The 21,805-nt window shown below is 49.9% G+C and overlaps 1 protein-coding gene across 1 annotated transcript in view; it reads right to left on the bottom strand.

Annotated features, from left to right (window-relative positions):
• The window catches only part of PPP1R16B (protein phosphatase 1 regulatory subunit 16B), a 92,210-nt gene that overhangs the window by 6,365 nt on the left and 64,040 nt on the right, over window positions 1–21,805 (bottom strand). Inside the window, exons 3-8 of the mRNA XM_037498755.2 lie at window positions 13,220–13,290; window positions 8,840–8,985; window positions 5,680–5,783; window positions 3,986–4,110; window positions 689–814; window positions 76–151 (exon numbers count right to left, since the gene is read on the bottom strand). Coding sequence (XP_037354652.1) covers window positions 76–151; window positions 689–814; window positions 3,986–4,110; window positions 5,680–5,783; window positions 8,840–8,985; window positions 13,220–13,290 — 648 coding nt within the window. The remainder of the gene's footprint in view (window positions 1–75; window positions 152–688; window positions 815–3,985; window positions 4,111–5,679; window positions 5,784–8,839; window positions 8,986–13,219; window positions 13,291–21,805) is intronic.

Raw genomic sequence — 21,805 nt, 5'->3', positions numbered from 1 at the left:
ATTCAACCATTTATCCCACTAACCATCAAAAACTGATGAATGCCTACTGTGTACCAGGTGCTGCATTGGACTCACCTATTGGCATCTCATCCATGGATGTTCTAGCACTGAGACTGGCCCCATGGGACACCAATAGCTCTGCCATCTGCATCTGAAATACAGGAATATGCCCAAGTTTCCCTGCCCAATGCTCAGAAAGTGTAGGAGCTGGATAGAGTGCCCAAGGACTCTTAGGATGTGATCCCAGAATGGTGGAAGCTAAGGTGATTTCCAGGGAAGGCTCTGAATCCTAGAGCCAGGAATCCTAGCAAATGCAATGGGCTTGACCATCTTCCAGCACACCTGGGCCATGCCAAGGTTCAGAAGAAGGAGTCAATCGTAACTCTAGAGCTGTCTAGAGCTAAGGAGTGGTTGTAAAAGGTGCAATCAGAGTTTTCTATCTGGGCAACCAATGGAGAAACTACTCAAAGCAGAGACATGGAGAATTTTCTAATTTGGCAAATGTCATTATCATCTTGTTGGGATATGTCTCAATCATTTTGTGGAGCTCCCTAAACCTTTTCATATCCCACAAACCAGCTATAGTCAACATTGAAGTAGGTCTTGTGTTCTTATGAAACAACTGCCAGTCCAAAGGGCAGCAGGTTGACCCTGTGCTGTCCCCCTCAGTCCTGTGGATGAGAACTACCTGTCCCCAGAAGGCAGCTGCGTGCAGGGGCTCCCAGCCATCCCAGTCCTTCACATCCACACGCACTCCATGGTCCAGGAGGAGCTCCGCTGCCCGCAGGAAGCCGTTAGCTCCAGCTACGTGCAGCTGCAGGAAAGGAAAGAAGTGAGCATTCCTGATGGGGGCTGGTCCCACATTTGGAAGCAGGATTGCCCATACCCTACCCAAGTTCCAGATCATTTTGGGTGTGAGTAGCATGGAATAGAATGAGATGGAAATACCATCCACACTGCAGGATTGTTAAGTGTACAATTATGGACCTAGAAGGTAAGACAGAGAGGTAAGCGCTTCTCCCCTCTAGTTGATCTTAGAGCCCCTGCAGTTAAGGCAAGAGAGCTTACTAATTCCTTACTATGCACCAAGACCTGTGGAAGGGGGTCTTATGGTCTAATATGGTGGTGTTAAAATGTGACTACAAAGTCTTTGACATAGTTCCCTTCAAAAGATGAATAATTCCTCTCCTCTTGAATGTGGATCAGAATAAATGAGTAGTTTCCAGCTAATTGGTTATCGTGAAATGGCTGGATGTGGTTTCTGCAGTGAGGTCATTAAAAGGCATTGTTGCTTCAATCTCTTGGCCTCTTGGATCCATCGTTGTAAGAAGAGGCAGCCACCATGTTGTGAAGACCCTCAAGCAGCCCTGAGGGGAGGCCCTATGGTGGTGAAAGCTGAGACTTCCAGCCAACAGCCAGCACTTACTTGCCAGCCGGGAGTATGCCACCCTGAAAGTGGATCTTCCAGCCCAGTCCACTCTTTAGATTCTGCAGCCCTTGGTAACATCACAACTGCAACCTCATGACAGACCCCTAATAAGAGCCATCCAGCTAAACTGTTCCCAATTCCCTACCCCACTGAAAATGGGGTAAGATAATAAAAGTTTATTATTGCTTAAAGATGCCAAGTTTGGGGGTGGCATCTTATGCAGCAATAGATAGCCAATACATCCAATAAGGGCAAGTCCCATGTTGAGGTCCCAATCTACCTGCACCGTTCAGGCCTCTGGGGATGAAGCCACCTGCAGAGCTTGGTTGTTCCACTTGCTCAATTTCCCAGAAAATACATAAAATACTTCATATGGGATAAGCATCCAGTAAGTGATACTGACATGGTATCTCAGACAGTCAGAGGCCCCTAGGTTAGAACAAGGAGCACCAGGGAATGAGCGAAGGAACGAGAAGATAGGCAAAGATAAGTCAGAGCCCAGTCCAAGTGGGAAAGAGAGGTCAGAGCCCTTGGAGGCCCACAGAAGACTGGCTGGGAGGAAACCAGAGGCAACCAGAGGGCTCGGGGTCAGCAGCACCCCAACCAATGGGACAGAGAAGCACAGCCCTGGAGGGCCCAGTGAACCCCAGAGGAGCACCAGCAGGTTGGATGATGTGCTGTTATGGCCTGGTCTTGACTTAGCACTGCAGTTCCCTCTCACAACTGGACTCCATCCTGGAGCACTGGGCTGAGCATATCTGAGCATTGACCCAGTTGGTAGAAAAGGGCATGAGAGTAGGGCTCAGGAACCCTGTGGGGGTGCCCAGTGGTCACCTCTGGACCACCAGCTCAGGCCTGAGGGTGTAGAGGGTACTCAGTGAGCCCTGCCTGATGAGCTCAAGATCCCAAGACCAAAAGCAAAAATTCTGACTATTTCACTTTCTAAGATAATTGTCGGTTCAAGTGAAGTTGGATACACACGGGTCATCAGAAACTAGCAAGACTGTTGTGACGTCGCCACAGCAAATAGCATCAGAAAGAGTTAGTAGGTGAATTTCACCCATAAAATCACATGGAAAAGTTTACTTGTGTGCTCTCATGTCTCTGTCATTTTTTCTAAAGCTGTCCTTCATTTTCAACACAAACCAACTCTACACTCACTTGCTGCTATTTTTGTAATTCAAAGGGGGGAATTTCAAAATATGTGATCTACAACATTGAGTACAATGATCACAAAGGCATTGTATAACTACTGTTGTGTCCTGCCAAGATGTATTTAAATACTGGGGAGACCAAAAAAGTACAATGACAAGCACTACCTGTGTAGTACTGTATTTTCGATTAGCCTGTTAATTATGCTTCATGAAGTCTGTTGATACCTTTTTTATTTGTTAAAAATAAAAGAGGTGAATCTCATCAGAATGAGCTACTCTGTGGATAGCAATTTATATGGTAAAGCACGCGGATCTAGGCCTACGCGACAAACACCCAGCTGTCTCATGCTGCTCGTGGAAGTCAGTAATAGGACACAGACTGTGATGCTATTAAAGCAACTCAGTAACAGAACATTAGGATGTCGGCTAAAATATCACCAATCAGTGCCAGAATTTTATAGAATGCTTTATAATGTTGTAGTGTTTTGTTTCACTGTTTAGGCAGTAAAAAATATCACTAATGTGATTGTGTCTCTTATCCATAGAATCCAGATTTAGATACCTCTCCACACACAAAAAAAAAAAAATCCCAAGACCCTCCCTGGGTACTGATGACCAGCCCAAAGCCCAAGTCCAGGGCAGCCATGGGGTGGGATGGGACCAAACTCAGTTTCAGTTTAGAGGCTGCAGAAGAAGATCTCCCTAACACTGGGCTGCTTTACGCTGTGAGAGCCTAAAGAGAGGACAGGATTCCCTAGTCAAGGACACTCGAACAGATAGGATGAGTGGAGCTAACTGGGCAGATCTAAGAGAGAAGGTTCAATTGTTCCCTATTTCCAAAGTCTAGTAATGCAGGTGGCACTAGGGAGGTATGTGTTTGTGTGCTGGCTGGCTGGCAGTGTCTGGACTCAAGTCAGGGAGCCCAAAGAGAGGCTACCGTAGCAATATCAGGGATTGTTGATGGGGCAAGGCAGAAGGTTAGGAGGGGAGACACTGAGGCAAAGGAATGGACCGGTGCAAAGCAAGATGACATGGGTGGGCTTATAAATGGTGGCACTAGTCCCGAAGGGAAGGATATCATTGGAAGAGGAGAAATAATGAGCTGAGGATGGACACCTGGAATTTGAGGTAAAGAAGACAGAACAGGTAGACAGCAGAGGCCAGTCTCCTACTGAGAGTGGCAGGTTCTCAAAGAGGCTGAACCCTGCTCTGCTAACTTCATATTCTGGGGCAACCCTGGCCCCAAGGGAGTCTGGAGGAGGTCCAAGGCCACAAACAGACTTCAGCTGTCTAGAACTGACCTCTACTGGGGGCTGGCCCAGTTTGGCTTAGTTGCTGCAGGTTCTGATAATGACCCCTGCCCCCAGCCCTGAATTCAAACCAGCCTGGCCCCTCTCCTCACCAGTGTGGCACCCTGGGCATCTACCCAGTCAAGGTCCTGGCCTGCTGCGATCATACAGTGGATGTCTGCTATCATCTGCTGCTCAGGAGCTGCCCGCATCTCATTGATTTTCTCCTGGGTGATGCCTGCAGTGGAAAAGGGGGGACTCATTCAGTATTCCCAGGAAAGGAAGGACAGATGGAGGGGCAAGGCTCCTGCTCCCCAGGCCCTGGCAGTCAAGGGAGTGGATAGATACTTGTCTCCCAGGCCTGATAAACACAAACTATATACTAGAACAAGGCCCATTCCAACCTGGGCCCCAGTGGACACTATTAACATCAATTACATATGCTGTTCTTATACCTGAAATCCCTGCCATTTACCTGTCTTCCTCCAGTGCTCAACACTGGCTCTATCTCATCCTTCAGTTCCAGCCCCATCGCCCTGTCCCCAAGTTGGCCTCCCCTCACCACCCTGTCTGAACCTATTAGATTTTTTTTTTTGTCTCATTCGTGGCTTTGTTTGCAGTCCCAGGCACAATGCTCAGTGAATGGACGAATTGCTGAATATAGAACTTTTAAATGGAGAGTTGAATAAATTGTAGTAGATAGGCTCAGAAATATAGTTGATAGCCAAAAAAGTTTAAGTGTTACCAGCAGCTACTAATGGTATTTAAGGAGAGTGACATGCTCTATGAAAAGGTCTATAAGAGCAAGCATTCATGGAGAGAGTTTGGGGGAGGTCTGTAAACTTGAAAGAAGAAAAAAAATGACATGTTTATTTTCACTAACCTTTAAATGAAATCAAATTTCCTTCCATTCAAACAAAACCCACAAATTCAGCAGTGCCTGTGGCCTCATCATCAACAGAAACAGTAGGCACAGTCATATCACGTTATCTTAATGTTTCATGGATTAAAAAAGTCTATATTACACGCTGCAAAATATTTTGATAGCTGTATTTTAATATAATTGGTTTTCTTTATAATCCTATAATTCGGAGAACCACATGTCAAGACATCACACTGAGAAGGGGTCCAGATGAAGAACTTCTGCAGGAGGTAGGCAGGAAAAGCCTTGGGGGGAGGGGGACGCAGGAGAGACCTCATCCACATATCACAGCCATCCTGGCACAGCAGCCTGGGGCACGGCCCGGGTCTGAATTTGAGCTGTATTTCTGAAGAGGCGCTTCAGAAGTGTATGTGAGGGGCGGGGGGGTGGGGACAGAGGAGCGGGCAGGTCTCTGTGATTGCCACATTTGTTTCCTCTCTGAAGCTCATTTGTGAACTGAGAACAGCCCACATCTTGTTTATCTGGGTCCCTGGCAGCCAGCGCAGTGCCTGGCACAGAGTAGGCACGGTTAATGTTCTGGACATTTTATCTTCCCAAATGGGAATATATCACTTTATCGTGAATGTTTACTGAATTGTCGCAGCTGACGATGAGGAGACAAGGCCAGATGAGGCCACCTGCCTGTGTGGGCGACATGGACAAGAACGGTACCTTCTTTCTGCATGGGGGCCTTCTGTGTCCTCATCTTGCTCATCACACAGACAACGGTAATAATGAGGAGCCATCCATGTCCTGAGCGCTGAGCATAAGGCAGGCAGGCATGTGGCTAGAAGACCAGTCCACCTGCTTTGACTTAAGGGACGCTCCCCCAGACACCACAACACCCCCACTGAACCCACTTTATGGCCGCTGCCCCACACTTACCCTGGTACGCCATGCACGTCTCGATGACATCCAGCGTGGGCTCATCCTCGCAGAGGTCATAGGGCATGTTCCCATCAGAGTTGACAGCAAGCAAGTCGGCCCCACTGCACAGAAAGGGTCAGTGTGAGGGCCAAGTGGATGTGGCTAGACTTGCTCTGCTGCCTCTGCTCTCAGGCCCTCCCCCCTAGGACTGTGCAATCCTATCCTCCTAGCCCCCCACCAGCCCACCATGGATAGCCCAACAAAGACTGCAGCTTCAGGATCCAGGACCCCCAATTATGAGGGGCCATAATTCCAGGAGGGCTAGCCCAGCAGACCTCCCCAGCTTCCTGCTCTGTGGAGCCAGCAGGCAGGAACTTAGGATGGATGTCAAAGCCTTCCCTGGTATCAATAACAAAAATAACATTAACAGCAGCAACACTAGTATCAGGCATCTGCTTAGAGCCAGGCTTGATCTAAGTCCTTCACGTACATCATCTTATTTAAGTCTCTTAATAATTCCCTTGGGTCAGTATTGTTCATCCCATTTCACTCAAGGGGAAACAGATTCAGATAGATCCAGTCACTTGTCCAAGGACACACAGTTAAGATATGGTAGGGTTTAAGACTCAAACCTGGTATCTCTCATGCCAGATCTTTGCATTTCTCCACATTCTATTTCCATCTTTGCCTACATACAAAAGATTCTGTGGTGGCCCTCCACTTCTTCCTCCAAGTTTCTGTCCAAAAGACTGACTAGAACATGGATAAGACAGAACCATGGGGCTCCCTGGCAGAGTCTACCCTTTGGGTCAGTGATTCACAAACATGGTGCTGGGATGCCCTGCAGCAGAATTACCTGGGAGCCATCAAAATACTGATTTCTGGGATCCAATCCAGATCTCCCCAAGCAGTCTCTGGGGGTGGGGCTCAGGATTATATATTCCAATCCCAGGTCCCACTGGTACAGATGAGCATGGGGGCCCACTGTGCCAGGTTGGTATCATTCTTTTTCCACTATCACTAATTAGACTGCATAGCCACACCCAGGTTCTCATCAGAGGGGCAGGCATGGGTTACTAGGCAATCCTTGAGCCAAACAGCCTCCACTGTGGCCTCTCTGAGCTTCCCTGTGCTCTTGGGCAAGTTGGTCTACCTCTCTGAACCAGGGCAGAAGTATTGTCATCTCATCCTCCCTTCCCCCTCATTACACAGGCTCTTGCTGCTCTGCCAAGACCTCTGCTAAAAGTCAGCTGTCTTAGCCATTCTTCATAACTCCCGATATATACTCAGAGGTTCTCCTTTGTCTCCTGGGATCCCAGTCTACTGGTCTTGCTTTGTCTCAGCTCTGCTACTGAAATCGCCTGATTTCATGTCTGGTTTCCTGAGGACTTTTGCATCCCTGAGTGCCCAGTGCCCAGCCCTGGACCAGCTCAGGTACCTGAGCTAATTATCAGATGAATGCAGCTGAATATACTTGAAATTGAATGTCGCCTTTTCTGTGTGTTTATAAAACCCAAGCAAACTAGAAAGAATTTCAGGGCAGGAAAGACCAATCAGAGCTGTAGACATAGAAATGGTCTTATTCCTGGGGAAGACCTGCTGCTCGGAACACCCAAAGCAAATTCTGCCCCACAGAAAAGCATGTAGACAGGATTTGGGGGGCAGGGCCAAGGAAGTTTGCTTGTTTTTTTAATAGCAAGAATAACAAGTACACACAAAGAAAGTGGAAGAAATGAATATAGACTCATGGACACTGAAAAAAAGATTTTAAAAAAATGATACATTGATATGAATGCCAGACAGAGGCACTACAAGACAACTACACACCCATAGCTCTATTAACACTGATGCCACAATTGTCAACAAAATACTAAAAACCAATTCAGCAGCATATTAAAAGGAGCGTGCATGATGTTCAAATGGTATTTGTTCCTAGAATGCAAGGATGGCTCAAGACATGAAAAACAACTGATGTAATTACACATTAAGAGAATGAGGAAAAGAACCAGATGATCGTCTCAATAAATACAGAAAAAGCATTCAACAAAATTCAACAACCTTTCACTATAAAAATTACTCAAACTAGGAATAGAAGGAAATTACAACAACATAATAAAACCCATATTTGAAAGGCTTGACAATAGACATTTCTCCAAAGAAGATATACAAATGATTAATAAGAAAATGAAAAGATTCTCAAGATAATTAATCATTAGGAAAATGCAAGTCAAAACTACATGAGCTGTGATTTTGTAGCCTTAGGATGGCTACTATGAAAAAAAAAAAACAACCAGAAAATAAATGTTAGTGAGGATCTGAGAGAACTAGAAACCTTTGTACACTGTTGATAGGACTATAAAAAGGTACAGCTGCTGTGCAAAACAATATGGTAGTTCCTCAAAAAGTTAAAAGTGGAATTATCATATGATCCAGCAATTCTGCAGGGTCTTCAAGAGATGTGTTCAGAGCAACAGTACTCACAATAACTAAAGTGCAGAAGCAACCCAAGTGTCCATCAATAGATGAATATGGGACACACATGATGGAGTATTATTTGGCCCTAAAAGAGAAGAAATTCTGACACCTGCTCTAGGATGGATGAACATGCTAAGTCAGTCACAAACAGACAAACACTATATGGTTCCACTTATATGTAGTCCTTAAATAGCCAAATTTGTGCCAGTAGAATGGTGGTTATAAGAGCTGGGGTGAAGAAAATGGAACATTATTGTTTGATGGTGATGGAGTGTCAGTTGGGAAGATGAATTCTGGGGATGGATGGTGGAGATGGTTGCACAGGAAAACCACTGAACACCTAAAAATGGCTACAATGGTCAATTTTATGTTCTGTGTCTTTTATTATAACAAAATTTGAGATAAAAAAGAAAGTGAAAGGGAAGAAATGGTGTGTACATGCAAGAGTGAAGGAGAGAGAGAGATTGAGAGAAAAGGATAGAGACACACAGCGATAGAGAAAGAAAAGGGGTATTAGGAGGAAGAGGAGGAGATAGAAACAGAGAGAAAGAGACGAAGAGAGGATATAGAGGGGGAAAGAGAAGAGAGTTTGTGGGCACTAAGTGGGAGGGAGGGAGGAAGGGACGGAAGAGGAAACAGTGAAAAAAGAACTTGGGTGAAATAGAAGGGCAGGAGGCTGTTCTGGGGTGGGGGGGGGACGTACTACTGAACGAGGAGTTTCACCAGGTTGATGTGCCCACAGGTGGCTGCGGCGTGCAGGGGTGTCCACAGCTCGTTGTCCTTGGCATTCACGTTGGCACCATGGGAAAGGAGCAGCTTGACAATCTCCTCAAAGTTGTCGATGCAGCACTGTGAGGGGACACAGGCAGAGTCAGCTCCAGCAGGGCCCGACTTCTGGAGTGGACACACTGGGGCCCCCTCCATGAGGACAGTGAGCCAAACTGCCTGAGCTGGAATCCAGTGCCGTGACTTAAATGCTGCATGATCCTGGGACGTCACCAAGCCTTTCTGAGCCTGTTCTCTTGTGACTGAGTTGGTAATATAACATAAAAATATAATATTTTAAAAGTCAGCTATAAAATACTCTGTAAGTGTTAGTGGAATGGAACATAATTTTAAATGAAGCTTTAAGCCCTTTTTTCTTTTAAATTTCAGAAGATTTTCTTCAAACAAAATTGTATGGAGAACTGGAACTTACATATACAATAAATTCAAGCAGAGCTGCTCAGATTAAAGCAAGTGTGTGTCATTGGCCAGGGTGGGGAGCAGTGATTGGGGTCCCCCTTCCAGGCAGTGTCTCTGGATCATAGCTTGAAAGCTCTGATTTAGGAATTTCTGACCCAGGATTTAGTGACCAAGCCTCCCCCTCAAAGAACCTGCTCTTTATGAGAGCTCCAGGGGGCCCAGACTCCGTGTTCAGCCATGTTCATCCTCCTGCCTGTCCACAAAAAGAGAAAGGGTCAGGAGCCTGCAGCCCCCCTGAAGAGATGCAGGGCTCCAGCAGCCATGAGAGCCCACAAACTCTAGGGACAGTAAGTGAAGGATCCCAAGGGGACAGAGGAGCCTCAACCCAGGGCCATGCGAGGGAGAAGCCAGGACAGAGGAGAGAAGCCAGGAGTCACATTTTACTGCAGGATGGAGAAGCCAGGAGAGAAGGAAGCAAAGGACCTGTGCTGAGCGCTGCCCCTCCTGAGGGCATGGTCCTCAGTGCAATGGGCGGCGCTGCAGAGTTATACTCACAGGAGCAGCATGATCAGACTTAAAACATCTTTTGTAACCCATCCTCTGCCTGTATGTGGAGAGCAGGTTGCAAGCACACAGCTTTCGGAGTAGGGTTTTAGAGGCACCCAGTTATAAGATGACAGTGTCCTGGCCTACAGGAGTGATGGTGAGCATGGGGAGAGGTGACTGGGTGCCAGCAGAAGGGATGGGGGTGCATTTGCAGGTGGGAATGGGGATGGGTGATGCCATAACCCCCACCCCCATCAGCAGTGAAGTCAGAGCTCAGAGACACTAGGACATGTGAGGAAGGAACAGTCATTTGCACAATTGGTGCCAGAGACCCAGGTTCTCTTTCCATACCAGCTAGCCTGGCATTGGCTGGCTCTAAGTGCGTATCCCAGTACAGGGGTCCACAGGGGACCCAGCGAGACCTGGCACTGCCTCAGGTCATCAGGAGAAGCAGGCAGTGGCAATAAGAGGCAGCAGAGGGCGCCAAAGGCACCAGAGTGAGGCAGTGGCAACAAGTGCAGGATCCCAGACTGTCACGTGGAGAGAGGTGGGGGAACCCCTGCGGAAGGGAGAGAGGAAGAGCTGCCCAGCCCCTGGGGTCATGGAACAGGGAGATCAGAAAACCCATTCTTAGAGGCTGCAGAAAACGAGGACTGTAGGGGAACCTCAAGTCAAAAGCGGGGGAGATAGTGCACCCAGGATTCTAGTTGGGTGAGAGGGCTCCTGGGGGCTGGGCCAGCCAACACCTGGGAATCCTGGCCCAAGCATGGGCTAGGTGCAGGGCTGCCCGTCGTGGGCAGTGCCTGGAGGAGGGGGCTGACTTCTCCTCCCACCTCCCCCACCGTAGGACTTGGCACCTGGCAGCTGGCTGGCTCCTTCCACCCCCTCACTTGCCCCATCCACCCTACCACGGGGTGGATCCCATCTCTGCATCGCTGCCCCATCCCCACTGCCTGGTGGAGGCTCCCCATCTCTCCCGCCTCCCTGCTGCTCCCCCTGCACACCCTCCACCACAGGCTTCCTCATTGCTCCAGTCCTGCTGCTCTCAGTTTACAAACCTCGGAGGCTTCCTGTTGCCAAGAGAAGAAACCCACACTGCTTCAGTGGCGTGCAAAATGCTTCATGTGTCAGAGCAGCAGTGACAATCACAACAACAGCCAGACAACAACGTAATAATGTCCCACTCTCCCAAACACCAGCTAGCGCTTTCCAAGGTGGTCCAGGAGCGGCGAGCCTAGCTAACCCTTGGGCCCACGCTGTCTCGATTAATGCCTAGAACAGTTCCAGTGCTGCACAACCACATGTGTCTAGAAGCACCATGCTGGGCAAAGGAGAGGCACAGAACATTCCACCGCTGTAGAAACTTCTCCCGGACAGTGCTATCCCTGAGCCTCAGCTCCCTGAGCTATGAAACAGGGACAACGATGTCGTAGCATCAGCTCTCACACCACATAAGTGGTTCTCAGAGCAGTGGGTGTGTGGTACATTTTAATGACAACAACAATATCCAATATCTATCCTGTGTCAGGTGACGCTTGCAGGGTAATAGGCATTTATTTAATTCCAGAACAACAGATGAGGGGGGTTCTTATCATCCCTCTTTTACAGATGAGGAAAGTGAGGTACAAAGAGCTTAAGTAACTTGTCCAAGGCCACAGCTAGAATTTGTGGATGTCAGAAGGGACAGGAGGGCCTCCCTGGTAGCGCAAGGGGTGAAGCGCAAACTGTGTAGCTGTCCGCAGCCTCTGGAGCACGAGTTCAAGTTCGATCCCCAGCCAGTCAAGTTCGATCCACACTCAGTCTCTGGTGAATCCTCTCATCCCGCCCCCCTGCACCTGTGGCCTGTACCCTGGTTCTTATATGCATAAATAAATAAATCTTTTTTAAAAAAGAAGGGACAGGAGAAGCTGGGAGGACACCCAGAAAACCAGGGGGTGATGGCTGAGGGTGGGTCTTTGGGTCAGGGCAGTGGGGAGTCTGTCATCCCATCTGGCCCTCACAAGGAGGTGGAGAGACTGTCCCCCCCCCCCACCAAGCCCTGGCTCTGGCAGCCTGGCTTCTCACCCACCCACTGCACCAAGTCCACCCCCAGAAACTTGGGTCAGAGCACAGGGAGGTGACATTGGCTCCATTCACTAAGTTGGCATGCACATATTGAACACCAACTGCATGCCAATACAGGGAAAGATGCGGAGGTATGCTGGTGAGCAAGACACAGGGGCTGTGCCCTAGTGCGGCTCAGAATCTGGGGCACAGACCAATCAAAAAATCATGCTAATGACTAATTTGACAAATAATAGTGATGCTCAGCAGGAAAGGATATATATACAGCAGCACATATGCTCATACCCCTTGCTGCAGACTGAGTGCAGCGGTCAGTGCAATGGAGAGGAGCACAGTACATGCAAGGACCCCAGCCAGGAAGAACCAGGGCACTGCAGGCACCAGCCCCCAGCATCGCAGGAACACACGAGTACAATTTAGTAAAATCAATACACTTGTGGCCTGAGCTGCCCTATGGCCGTGGCAGGCCAGACAGATTTTTGGGGACCCATGAGGAAGCCATTGCAGCACCCAGATGAAACAGAATGGCGAGAGCAGCCCCTCCTCAGAGAGCAGCCCAGTCCTTCACACTGCCTAGAAAGGCTGTGTGTTAGGATTCGTGACCTGCCTGAGGTCCCATGAGACCCTGCAGGTCACCATTGTCACCAGGGTGGAGGCGTGGGTGGGTGTGAACATGCTTTGTAAACTGTCAAGCTCCAAACAAATTTGCTTTGTGGTTCAAGCCCTTGGCTGGGCAGCGACCAGGCAGCACACAAAGGCTCCCTGTGTCGGAAGGCCATGCGGGTGCCACATGCACGTGCTCAGGGCCCCTGTGGGTGTGTTTGTAACTGACACACGCAGCCCCGAAGCAGACAAAAGCCTTTTTTTTTAATTTTTTTTTAAGATTTATTTTTTATTTATACAATAGCTGGGGTACAGGCCAGAGGTGCAGGAGGGTGAGAGGATTCACCGGAGACAGAGTGGGGAGCAGGACAGGCAGACAGACTGAAAGCACTGCTGAGGGGAGCAGTGGGCGCAACAGAAGAGGTCTGCCACGCCATGTGGGAATCTCCCTGGCTGGCCAGGAATCAAACCCGTGCTGCAGAAGCTGCAGACAGCTTCACAGCGCTGTGTTCAACCCACTGTGCCACAGGGGAGGTCCGACAAGAGCCTTTTAGATGGGCCAGCTGGGGATCCTGGCCCTCCCTCCCCTTACCCTGAGGGTTCTGGGCAGGAAAAAGCAGGGAGATAGGACACCTGTCCAGGGGGGAGCAGGGAGCCACCCCCACCCCCAAGAGCCTGGTCTTACCTGGTGCAGGGCTGTGAGTCCATCCTCGTTGCACAAGTCAGGGCTGACCTTGTTCTTTAGGAAGTAGCGCACTGCAACAGAGAGGCAAGAAAGAGTCCGTCACAGTGGGCATGAGGGTATGGGGGTGGGGAGTGGGCAGGTAAGACCCTCCCTCCCTCAGGTCCTGAAACAAACTGCCTGTTCACCCCTTACAGCAGGTGTGTGGAGGTCTCAACACCTCTCCCATTTCACAGATGAGGAAACTAAGATATCCAAGAGGTGCGTGGGATCCCCTGTCTTCTTCTGGAAAATAATAGAGTGAAGGATCAGCCTGCACTTTCTGTGGGCCAGGCCCTGAGTTAAGCAATTTAAATTCATCGCCCAGGGGAAGAATATTCTAGGGAAGCACATGCTCTGGCGTCTGATGGCTTGGTTCAAACGTGAGTGCCATTCTCACTGGTTGTACAAACCCAGTCAAGACATTCCCTCTCTGTGCCTTGATTTTCTCATCTGTAAGATGAAGATGATGTGAACCCTCCCTCCCAGGGGCTCCATAAGCAATGACTGGAGAGCCAGGCCAGGGCTCAGCACAGTATCTGGCACATGGTGTGAACATGAGTGATTATTCTGGTGGCTGTTAAGATTTTTATTAACTCTGCAGGTCCCGCACAAGGGGGTAGTTCACCCCTGAGAACCGTATGCCCCTTCTTTGGCCCTACTCAGCTGAGATCGCAGACAGCAGGGGGCTTTAGCCAATCCCACCCCTAGACCTTATGTAATTGTGTGTTGTGGGGGACATTCAGGGATGGCGGGTGGGAGAGGGAGCCGGAGGAGGACACCAAAGGGAACTTCAACCACAGCCTGGAATCCCTCTTGCTCAGGATCCCCCCTGCCCCTTACCACTGTGACTCTCCCCTCTGGTCCACCACCTCTCCACCTTCAGGGTTTCCCATTCAAGTGCAATGGGAAGGAAAGGGGAGTTCCCCCCACCAGCCCGCAGTTTCCCTTTCTGGTCTTGCCACCTGGAACCCCTGCTCTGGCCCCCTGAACTTAGGAGGTGCACATCGGCCAGCCTCCCATGGGCGAGGAGGCCATGGGGACAACAGGATGAGTCTGCTGGAGCCTGAGGTTCCCCTGTGGTCTGTCCTTTCCATCCCTGACCAAATGGCTCCAGGCCTGCAAGGGCCTCTACCCCAGATCGGTTTCTAGGCATGGACTGTGCAATTCGTGGCCAAGTACACCTCTGGGCGAAAGGGGTAGCCAAGGAGTGGCTGCTTACAGGGCAAGTGACGTGTTTGGCTGTGTGTGAGGCTCTCATGGTGCAGATAAAGCCAGGGTTAGGGATCTGGGCTCTGCAAATGGGAGGAGCAGGCCAGCCCTGCCTCCCGGCCCCCTCCCAATCCCACCACATTTCTCTTCTTCAGGAAGAGCCCAAGTCCATACGTCCTAATGCCCACTGCAGACGCTGTATCCCTGAGCTGTGAAGGGTGGGGAGAAGGCCATTCTAGCCAAACCCCAGTGGGTACCAGGAGCAGTGGGGCTGGGTGGCCCCTCAGCTCATCCTTATGAGGCCCAGCTCCAGGACCCACAGTCCCGGGCACCCTTGGCCTGAACATGACAGCAGCCCAGCATGAAGGGGAGGCTGAGCTTCAGTCCAGCCTCCTGGCAAGAGGTGACATATCCAACAGACTTGCCCAAGAGGCATTCATTGCTGCCAGGGCCCAGGCGTGCCCAGGTACCATCAAATCCTCTGGAGCCATATGGAACCACAGACACATCTGGCTATGATTAAGGTTTCTTAAATTTAAATTAAAAAAATTTTGAAATTCACTTTCTCAGGCACTCTGGCCACATTTCAAATGTTCAACAGGCACGTGTGGCTACCATCTTAAAAAGTACAGAAATAGATCATTTCTATTCACAGAAAGTCCTATTGGACAGTGCTGCTTTGGGACATGATAAATGTAAATTAGTGCCATCACAAACTGCCAAAACCCTTCCATCACCCCCCACTGCCCTGGGAGCAAAGTCCAAAACCCTTCTGTGGTACACACATCTGACTGATGGGATCCAGCCTGCAGGTCTCCATCTTGCACAATTTCAGGGCATGCCACTCACATCACGGCCTATGAGAGGCCAGCACCCCCTGGAGGAGTGCAGGACACAGCTCTGCTGTACACAGGGCCGCTACCTGCCTACCTCGGCAGGTCTCATCTCCAAAACCTTACAGGATGGCCTTTTGTCTGCTACAAAGTCATCAGCTACAGATGGCTCTGTGCTTTTACCTAACCTTGCCCCATTACCTGGAAGACTCAATTATCTGTTCATGCATTCATCCACTCACCCACCATCTATCCATAATCACTCATGCAGCTATCTAAGCATCCATCCATTCATCTACCATCCATCCACCCACCCACCCACCCATCCACACACCACTCATCCATCCATTCATTCACCACCCACCCATCCATCCATCCATCCACCCATCCATCCATCCACCCATCCATGTGCCATTCATCCAGCCATTCATTCACCACCCACCATTCATCCATACATCCATCCATAATCCATACACACATCCATACACTATCCATCCATCCATTCATCCATGCATCCCTCTCTAGTACACACACACACACACACACACACACACACACACACACACCCTTACTTCACTCCTCATCCTTTCAGTCTAAGCTCAAAATCTCTAGACAAGGGTAAGACCCCTGTTATGTACACCCACAGCTGTTCCATCATTTATAATTTTGTGATTGCAACTATACTTAAATATTTGGGTAATTAAGGGCTTCAGGTCTGTCTGACACTAAGTTCCAAGAGGACAGAATGGTGACCTGGCAATTACTGTTCTTTTCCTAAAGCCTAGAACACTGGAAGTCCTCAATATCCCTTCCAATAACTAACAACCAGGACTATGACCTAACCATCAGCCTCCTAGCTTGGTTGAGAACACAGCCTCTCCAACTCTGAGCAAAGCAGACCACCCTCTGGTGCTGGCCCCAGATGGCTCATGGCTGCACTCTGCAGCAGGGCCCATGGGTGCCTCCTGCAGAACCATGGATGGCCAGGTAGCTGTCTGAACTTCAGGGTCATGTGAGGAGATTATAGCAAGGTCACTGATCCCTGAGGCCCAGATTGTCCATGCGCTGGTGTGCCCTGGACCTGGCAGTCAGCCTTCAGGAGAGTAGAAGTGACCATTATGAACCCAATCAGGGGAGATTTCTAGAAGTTTCTGCTCACATGAGGCAAAGGTGGGAGGTGGATCTGGCGTCCTGTCCAGGAGATGGCCTTTGAGACAAAAATTAAACATCAGCTGCCAAAAGCAGTGTTTGTATGTGGTAATTATTGGGGTGTTCTCCATGCTGTGTGGGAGCCTAAGATATGTAATTACTCCAAAGTTGGGCAGTTATTTTCAACCCAAGAGGTGGGACAAATCATCCCCATCACCCAGGGGCCCTCAGGATGCATGAGCCAGCACACTCAGCAGTTCCACTTCTGCTCTGGCCGGTAGTCCATGGGCCGACTCTGGCCACAGCTCATTGTAACAAAGACCCGATTTCCTGTGTGTGACCTGGTGTTCCTGCCTCTGGGTTCAGTGAGAAATGTTATGCCTACACCAAGTGTCTTCTTAGTGAGCTATGAGCTTAGTGTCACCCTATGTGCCCAGGTCAATGCAAAACCATTTTCTTTCATGGGTTCATGTCTGTCATAATCCCCCCATGGAGAAGAGGAGGCAGAGAGTCAGGACAGCTCAGCCTCACCCAGCCAGATGAAAGAGCTGGGGTGTGGCACCAGGCTCTCTGATGTCAAAGCCCAGGCGTGGACCACAGGCTGTTCCCCTCTGCCCCCCAGGTCAGGACTGGGAACCAGCATTGCTAAGTCCTGCTGAGTGACCACTGAGAGCTAATGCAGGGAGGAGGTGACAGAGGAATGGACAACAGGGACCTCTGCTCTGTAAGCATTGGAGACCCTCAGGCTTTGGGCCGCATCTCTGCTTGCAGAAAAAAGGGTTTGGGATCCTCCAATAGGACAAAGAAACACATAAGTAGGCCTCCCTTCACTTCCTGTTCCACATTGCTCTTAGAAAAGTTCGAAATCCTCCATGGCCTTCACTGGGGTTGGCAAACTATGATTTGTGGGCCGAATCTGGCAGGCAGCCTGTTTCTGTAAATGAAGTTTTATTGAACACATTCATACTCATTCATTTACGGATTGTCTATGTCTGCTTTCACCCCACAACAGAAGAAGTGAGTAGTTACGGCAGAGACTGGATGGCCTGCATATGCTAAAATTCTTACTATCTGGCCCTTTACAGACAGGTTTGCAGACCCCAGTCTTCAAGGTGCTACATGCTGTGGTCCCACCTGCAGGGTTACTGACGTGCACAGTCCCGGGGGCACCATTCTCATCATAGTCTGTGTAAATGGCTTGTTCTTAAGTTGTGCAGTGTGCAGCCTGCTCAGCCGTACCCAGCAGACTTCTCTCCCCCTATGTGTCCAGGCTCAGCTCTTGCTCTCTAAGCACACTGCACAGTGGAGAAAGCTGACTGGGAACTCGAGGGGTAAACAGGGGCTCAGGGAGCACAAAGACAAGAGAAGGGTGCTCTGCCCTCCAACCAGCCTTGTGCCACTTGGTTGCCAACACTCAGGTGCGCCCCCTGCCCCCAAAGTCTGGCTCTCAGCTTGTCAGAGTGACCCACCCATTCTCCTGTATGTGCTCAGCTGTGACTTTTGGAAAGGCATTCCTTCTCTTTGTGCCTCAGTGTCCTCATCTGTAAGATGGGGATCACACAACAGTGCCTCCTTTGTGGGCTTGCTGTGACGAGTAAGGTAATACCTGAGAGCTACCACTATCACTTATTTAAAAACAAAACAAAACAGCAGCCACTGAGCTCCTGCCTAGTCCCTCCCTGTGCTAGGCACTGAGGATTTAGCCATCAGCTTCTGGCATCTCTCAAGAACTTTCCACCTGGTTGTCAAAATAGAGGCCAGCTCCATCCAGGAAGCAGAGTGAGACCACAGTGCAGGTCCCCACTGTCCCTCATACTGGCAGGACCCCACTGACATGACAAGGAGCTGGCCCCGCCTCCTCTCCTCTGTAGCTGGGCTCCTGGCGCTGACCCTGTCGCTCCGCCCACACCTCCCCAGCAATCTGGCTGGAATCTGGGCCAAGCGGGACCATCTGTTCCTCCCCATCTCCAGCTGTAGCGAGAGAGGCTGAACTGGCCCATCTCGGCAGGAAGCTGGTGGCTGCTGCCTTTGCCGGGAGAAACCACTGCTGACAAACTTGTGTTTTCCTTGGTACCTGATCAGCTCTGCCATCTCAAGGCAACCCGTCTGACCTCAAGCTGGTCAGTGACGCATCCACGGGTGTGGTCCTTGCTCCTGGCCGGGGGTAACAGGGACAGCAAGACAGAGGTATCCGCCCCCTGGAGGGGGACTGTGGGCATCTGCATCTACCCTGGATTCCCTGCACCAGACTTGCACCCACACGTTCAGAGAGTTCAGAGGGTACGTGTCCCGCAAGCCCTCCTCTTACTGTTTGAATCGCTCATTGATTCAGTCACACCGGCTTCTGTGATCTCAAAACAAGACAGACACTGAGATCTCAGCATCGAGGTCTTTACAGAAAATGTTTCCTGTGCCTGGAGCCCACTTTCTTCCCACTCAGGCCAGCAAATTCTTTATCATTCAGACTCCAACTACAATACCACCTCCTATGAGAGGCCTTCCCTGATTGCCCCAGTCGCAATGAGTTTCCCAAATTATTCTCTCCCACAGTACCTTGCATTTCACAGCAGTACCTATCCCAAATTGTGAGCACAGGGTGATAAGTTGGTATATGTTAATTCAATAGTTAGGTGTTTTGTTTGCTGGGTTCCCTGAGGTCAAGGACATGTCCTCTCATTGGCTGGTGAGCCCAGTGGCCTGCATGGAACCTGGCTCACAGTAAGGGCTCAAGAAATAGCTATCACTACTCTCAGCAAACATCTAGGATTAAACACAATATCATGATTAACTAGAGTCACCGAGTTAAACATTGGACCTCTGGACTCATCCATCCTACAACTGCAACTGTATCCCCTTTGTATACTTGCCAAAATGGTAACTTAATTAGCTTGGCTGTACTAATCATTTCACTATGTGTATCTATATCATTGTATTGCATACCTTCAATATATACCATTTATATTAAAAAGAAACATTTAGGGCCTCCCCAGTGGCGCAGCGGTTGAGCGTTGGGTTGCGAAGCTGCCCGAGGCCTCTGCAGCGCCGGTTCGATCCCCGGCTGCTCCCCGGCCACTGGAGGAGGGTCCCACATGGTGCGCAGACCTCTCCTGCCGCCCGCTGCTCCCCTCAGCAGTGTACTTCGGGCCTTCTGCCTGCTCTGCTCCCCGCTCTGGCTCTGGTGAATTCTCTCACCCTCCCGCGCTTCTGACTGTACCCAGTGCTTGTATAAATAAATAAATATATCTTCAAATAAATAAATAAATAAATAAATAAATAAACATTTTAAATGGTTAAAGAAGGAACTATCTATTGTGTGAGTGGACAAAGGCAGGAAGAGAGGGAGAAAGGAAGGAATGTCTGGGGACCCATAGAGCTGCCTCTTCCTGGGGCCAGGGGCTTTGGGGACACACTGTCCTCCCAGGACATGGGCACTGCCCTGCAGACACAAGCACCAGGAGGTGGCCCCAAGGACTAAAGAGCAACTGCTATGGATTTTGCACAGAATAAAGGACCAGACGCCCTCCTCCCCAGTCTCCATCATTAATGCCACCAGACTGGGCAGCCACCTGGAGAAGACCTTCAGCCCATGCCCCAGCCAGGCACTGGGCAACCATCATTTCCTCCTGCCCAGGACCCCAGTCCTCACCCTTCTGCCCTGGGTCCATGGCTATTCTTTCTCCAACTCAGGACTGAGTGTGCCAGGCTTTGCTTTTCACATTCATCAAACTGATGAGCTAATTCAGTTATTATTCATTAACTATCTGCTATTATTCATTAACTGTCTGCTATTATTCATTTACTGTCTGCTATTATTGCCCCAATTTGCAGTCAGGAAAGTGGAGGCTCAGGTTCAAGTGTGAAAGGGCTTGCCCAAAATTGCGTGGCTGAGAATGGCAGAGTTGGGATTCTAATGCAGGAGTCTCATTGCTTCCAAAGGTTCTTAACTACTTTGCTAAAGTTGTGCCAAACAAAGACCCAGAGAAGTGCATGTGGGCAGCAGATGTCAGAGTGAAGACAGCCACATAGACAGCAAAAAGCTAAAAGAAAGGTCAAGACCATTGCTGATAGTTCAGGGTTCTAGAACCAAGTGATAATAAAGACAGTGGTCCCTCACAGTCTGCAGCAACCTTGCTTGTGCAGGTTGCAGCTAGGACAGTTAGCTACAGAGGTAACACTTTGCCCGAGGCCCTGTGGCAAATGAGTGGCAGATCTGGGGTTCATTCAGAACTGAAGCTCCAGCACTTCCTCTGTGTCTTCCTGCCACATCTCCACTCTAGGTAGACTGTACCCCAGCCCTGACTCTAACTACCCTGCCTCCATCTGCCACACCCCACCCACTGGGCTGCACCTCTATTTTGGAAAATCCTGCCTACCTAGATCCCATATCCACTCTTCCTTGAGCCCCAGGTGTGCTCCACCCAGACTCTAACAGGGTCCAGCACCGGCAGCCAGATCAAACCAGCTCCTCTGGTCTGCCCTTCCCTTTCCCCCTCCTCGAGGTGCATCAGGCTGCGGGGGGCCCAGTCCTCAGCTTTGACAATGCCTGAAGGACCAGCGCTCCCAGAAAGCCACCCCTTGATTCTCTTCTAAGTTAAGGCTGTCCTGGTCCTCAATGCACTGTGTTTCCAAAATCATCCCAGCGAACAATTTCAACCTTTCCACCCACCAATGCTCCTCCCTTGTGCAGAAACAGCCAGAAATAGCTTCATCCAGGGAAGCCCAGTGCCTGGGGCTGGGGGTGGGGACTCAGTCAAGCCTAACAGTGGCTCTGCAGTGGCTGGTGCAGCCCATCCCACCTCCAGGCAGTTCACCCCAGGATGGAGGCGAAGACTCAGTCACTGCGGAGGGTGGGCAGGAAACACACGGGTTCCCTAAAAGTCATATCTCCAAGTCCAGAGCCAGCCCTTGCTCCAGCCAAGGTAACCTCACTCCAGGACCATTCGAGAAGAGGAGGGGTTGACAGTAATGAGTGATGTGGGGAAACTGGGGCATCTGACACAGCAGGTAGGCATGTAAAGTGGTACAACTGCAGTGGGAAACAGTCTGGCGGCCCCTCTAAAAGTAAATACACACTGACCACATGCCCCTGTGGTTCTACCACTTGATACAGACACAGTCATGTGTCACTTTACTGTGGGGTTACATTCTGAGAGAAGCCTCATGAAGTGATTTCCCTGTGTGTGAACCCCATGGATCATAATTACACAAGCCCAAGTGGGCTAACCTGTGACACATGGTGGCTACTGCAGCCTATGGGGACAGTCATCTTCTGTGTGGCCATCCCCGACTATATATTCAAGAGGAAGGAGCACACGGTCTATGCAAAAGTTAGTATTGAGTGTTTACAGCAGCACTA

The sequence above is a fragment of the Talpa occidentalis genome, unplaced genomic scaffold (genome assembly GCF_014898055.3).
Source record: "Talpa occidentalis isolate TD23 unplaced genomic scaffold, MPIMG_talOcc4v2.1 talOcc4.10, whole genome shotgun sequence".
Taxonomy (NCBI): domain Eukaryota; kingdom Metazoa; phylum Chordata; class Mammalia; order Eulipotyphla; family Talpidae; genus Talpa; species Talpa occidentalis.
This window is presented reverse-complemented; position numbering and strand designations above follow the sequence as displayed.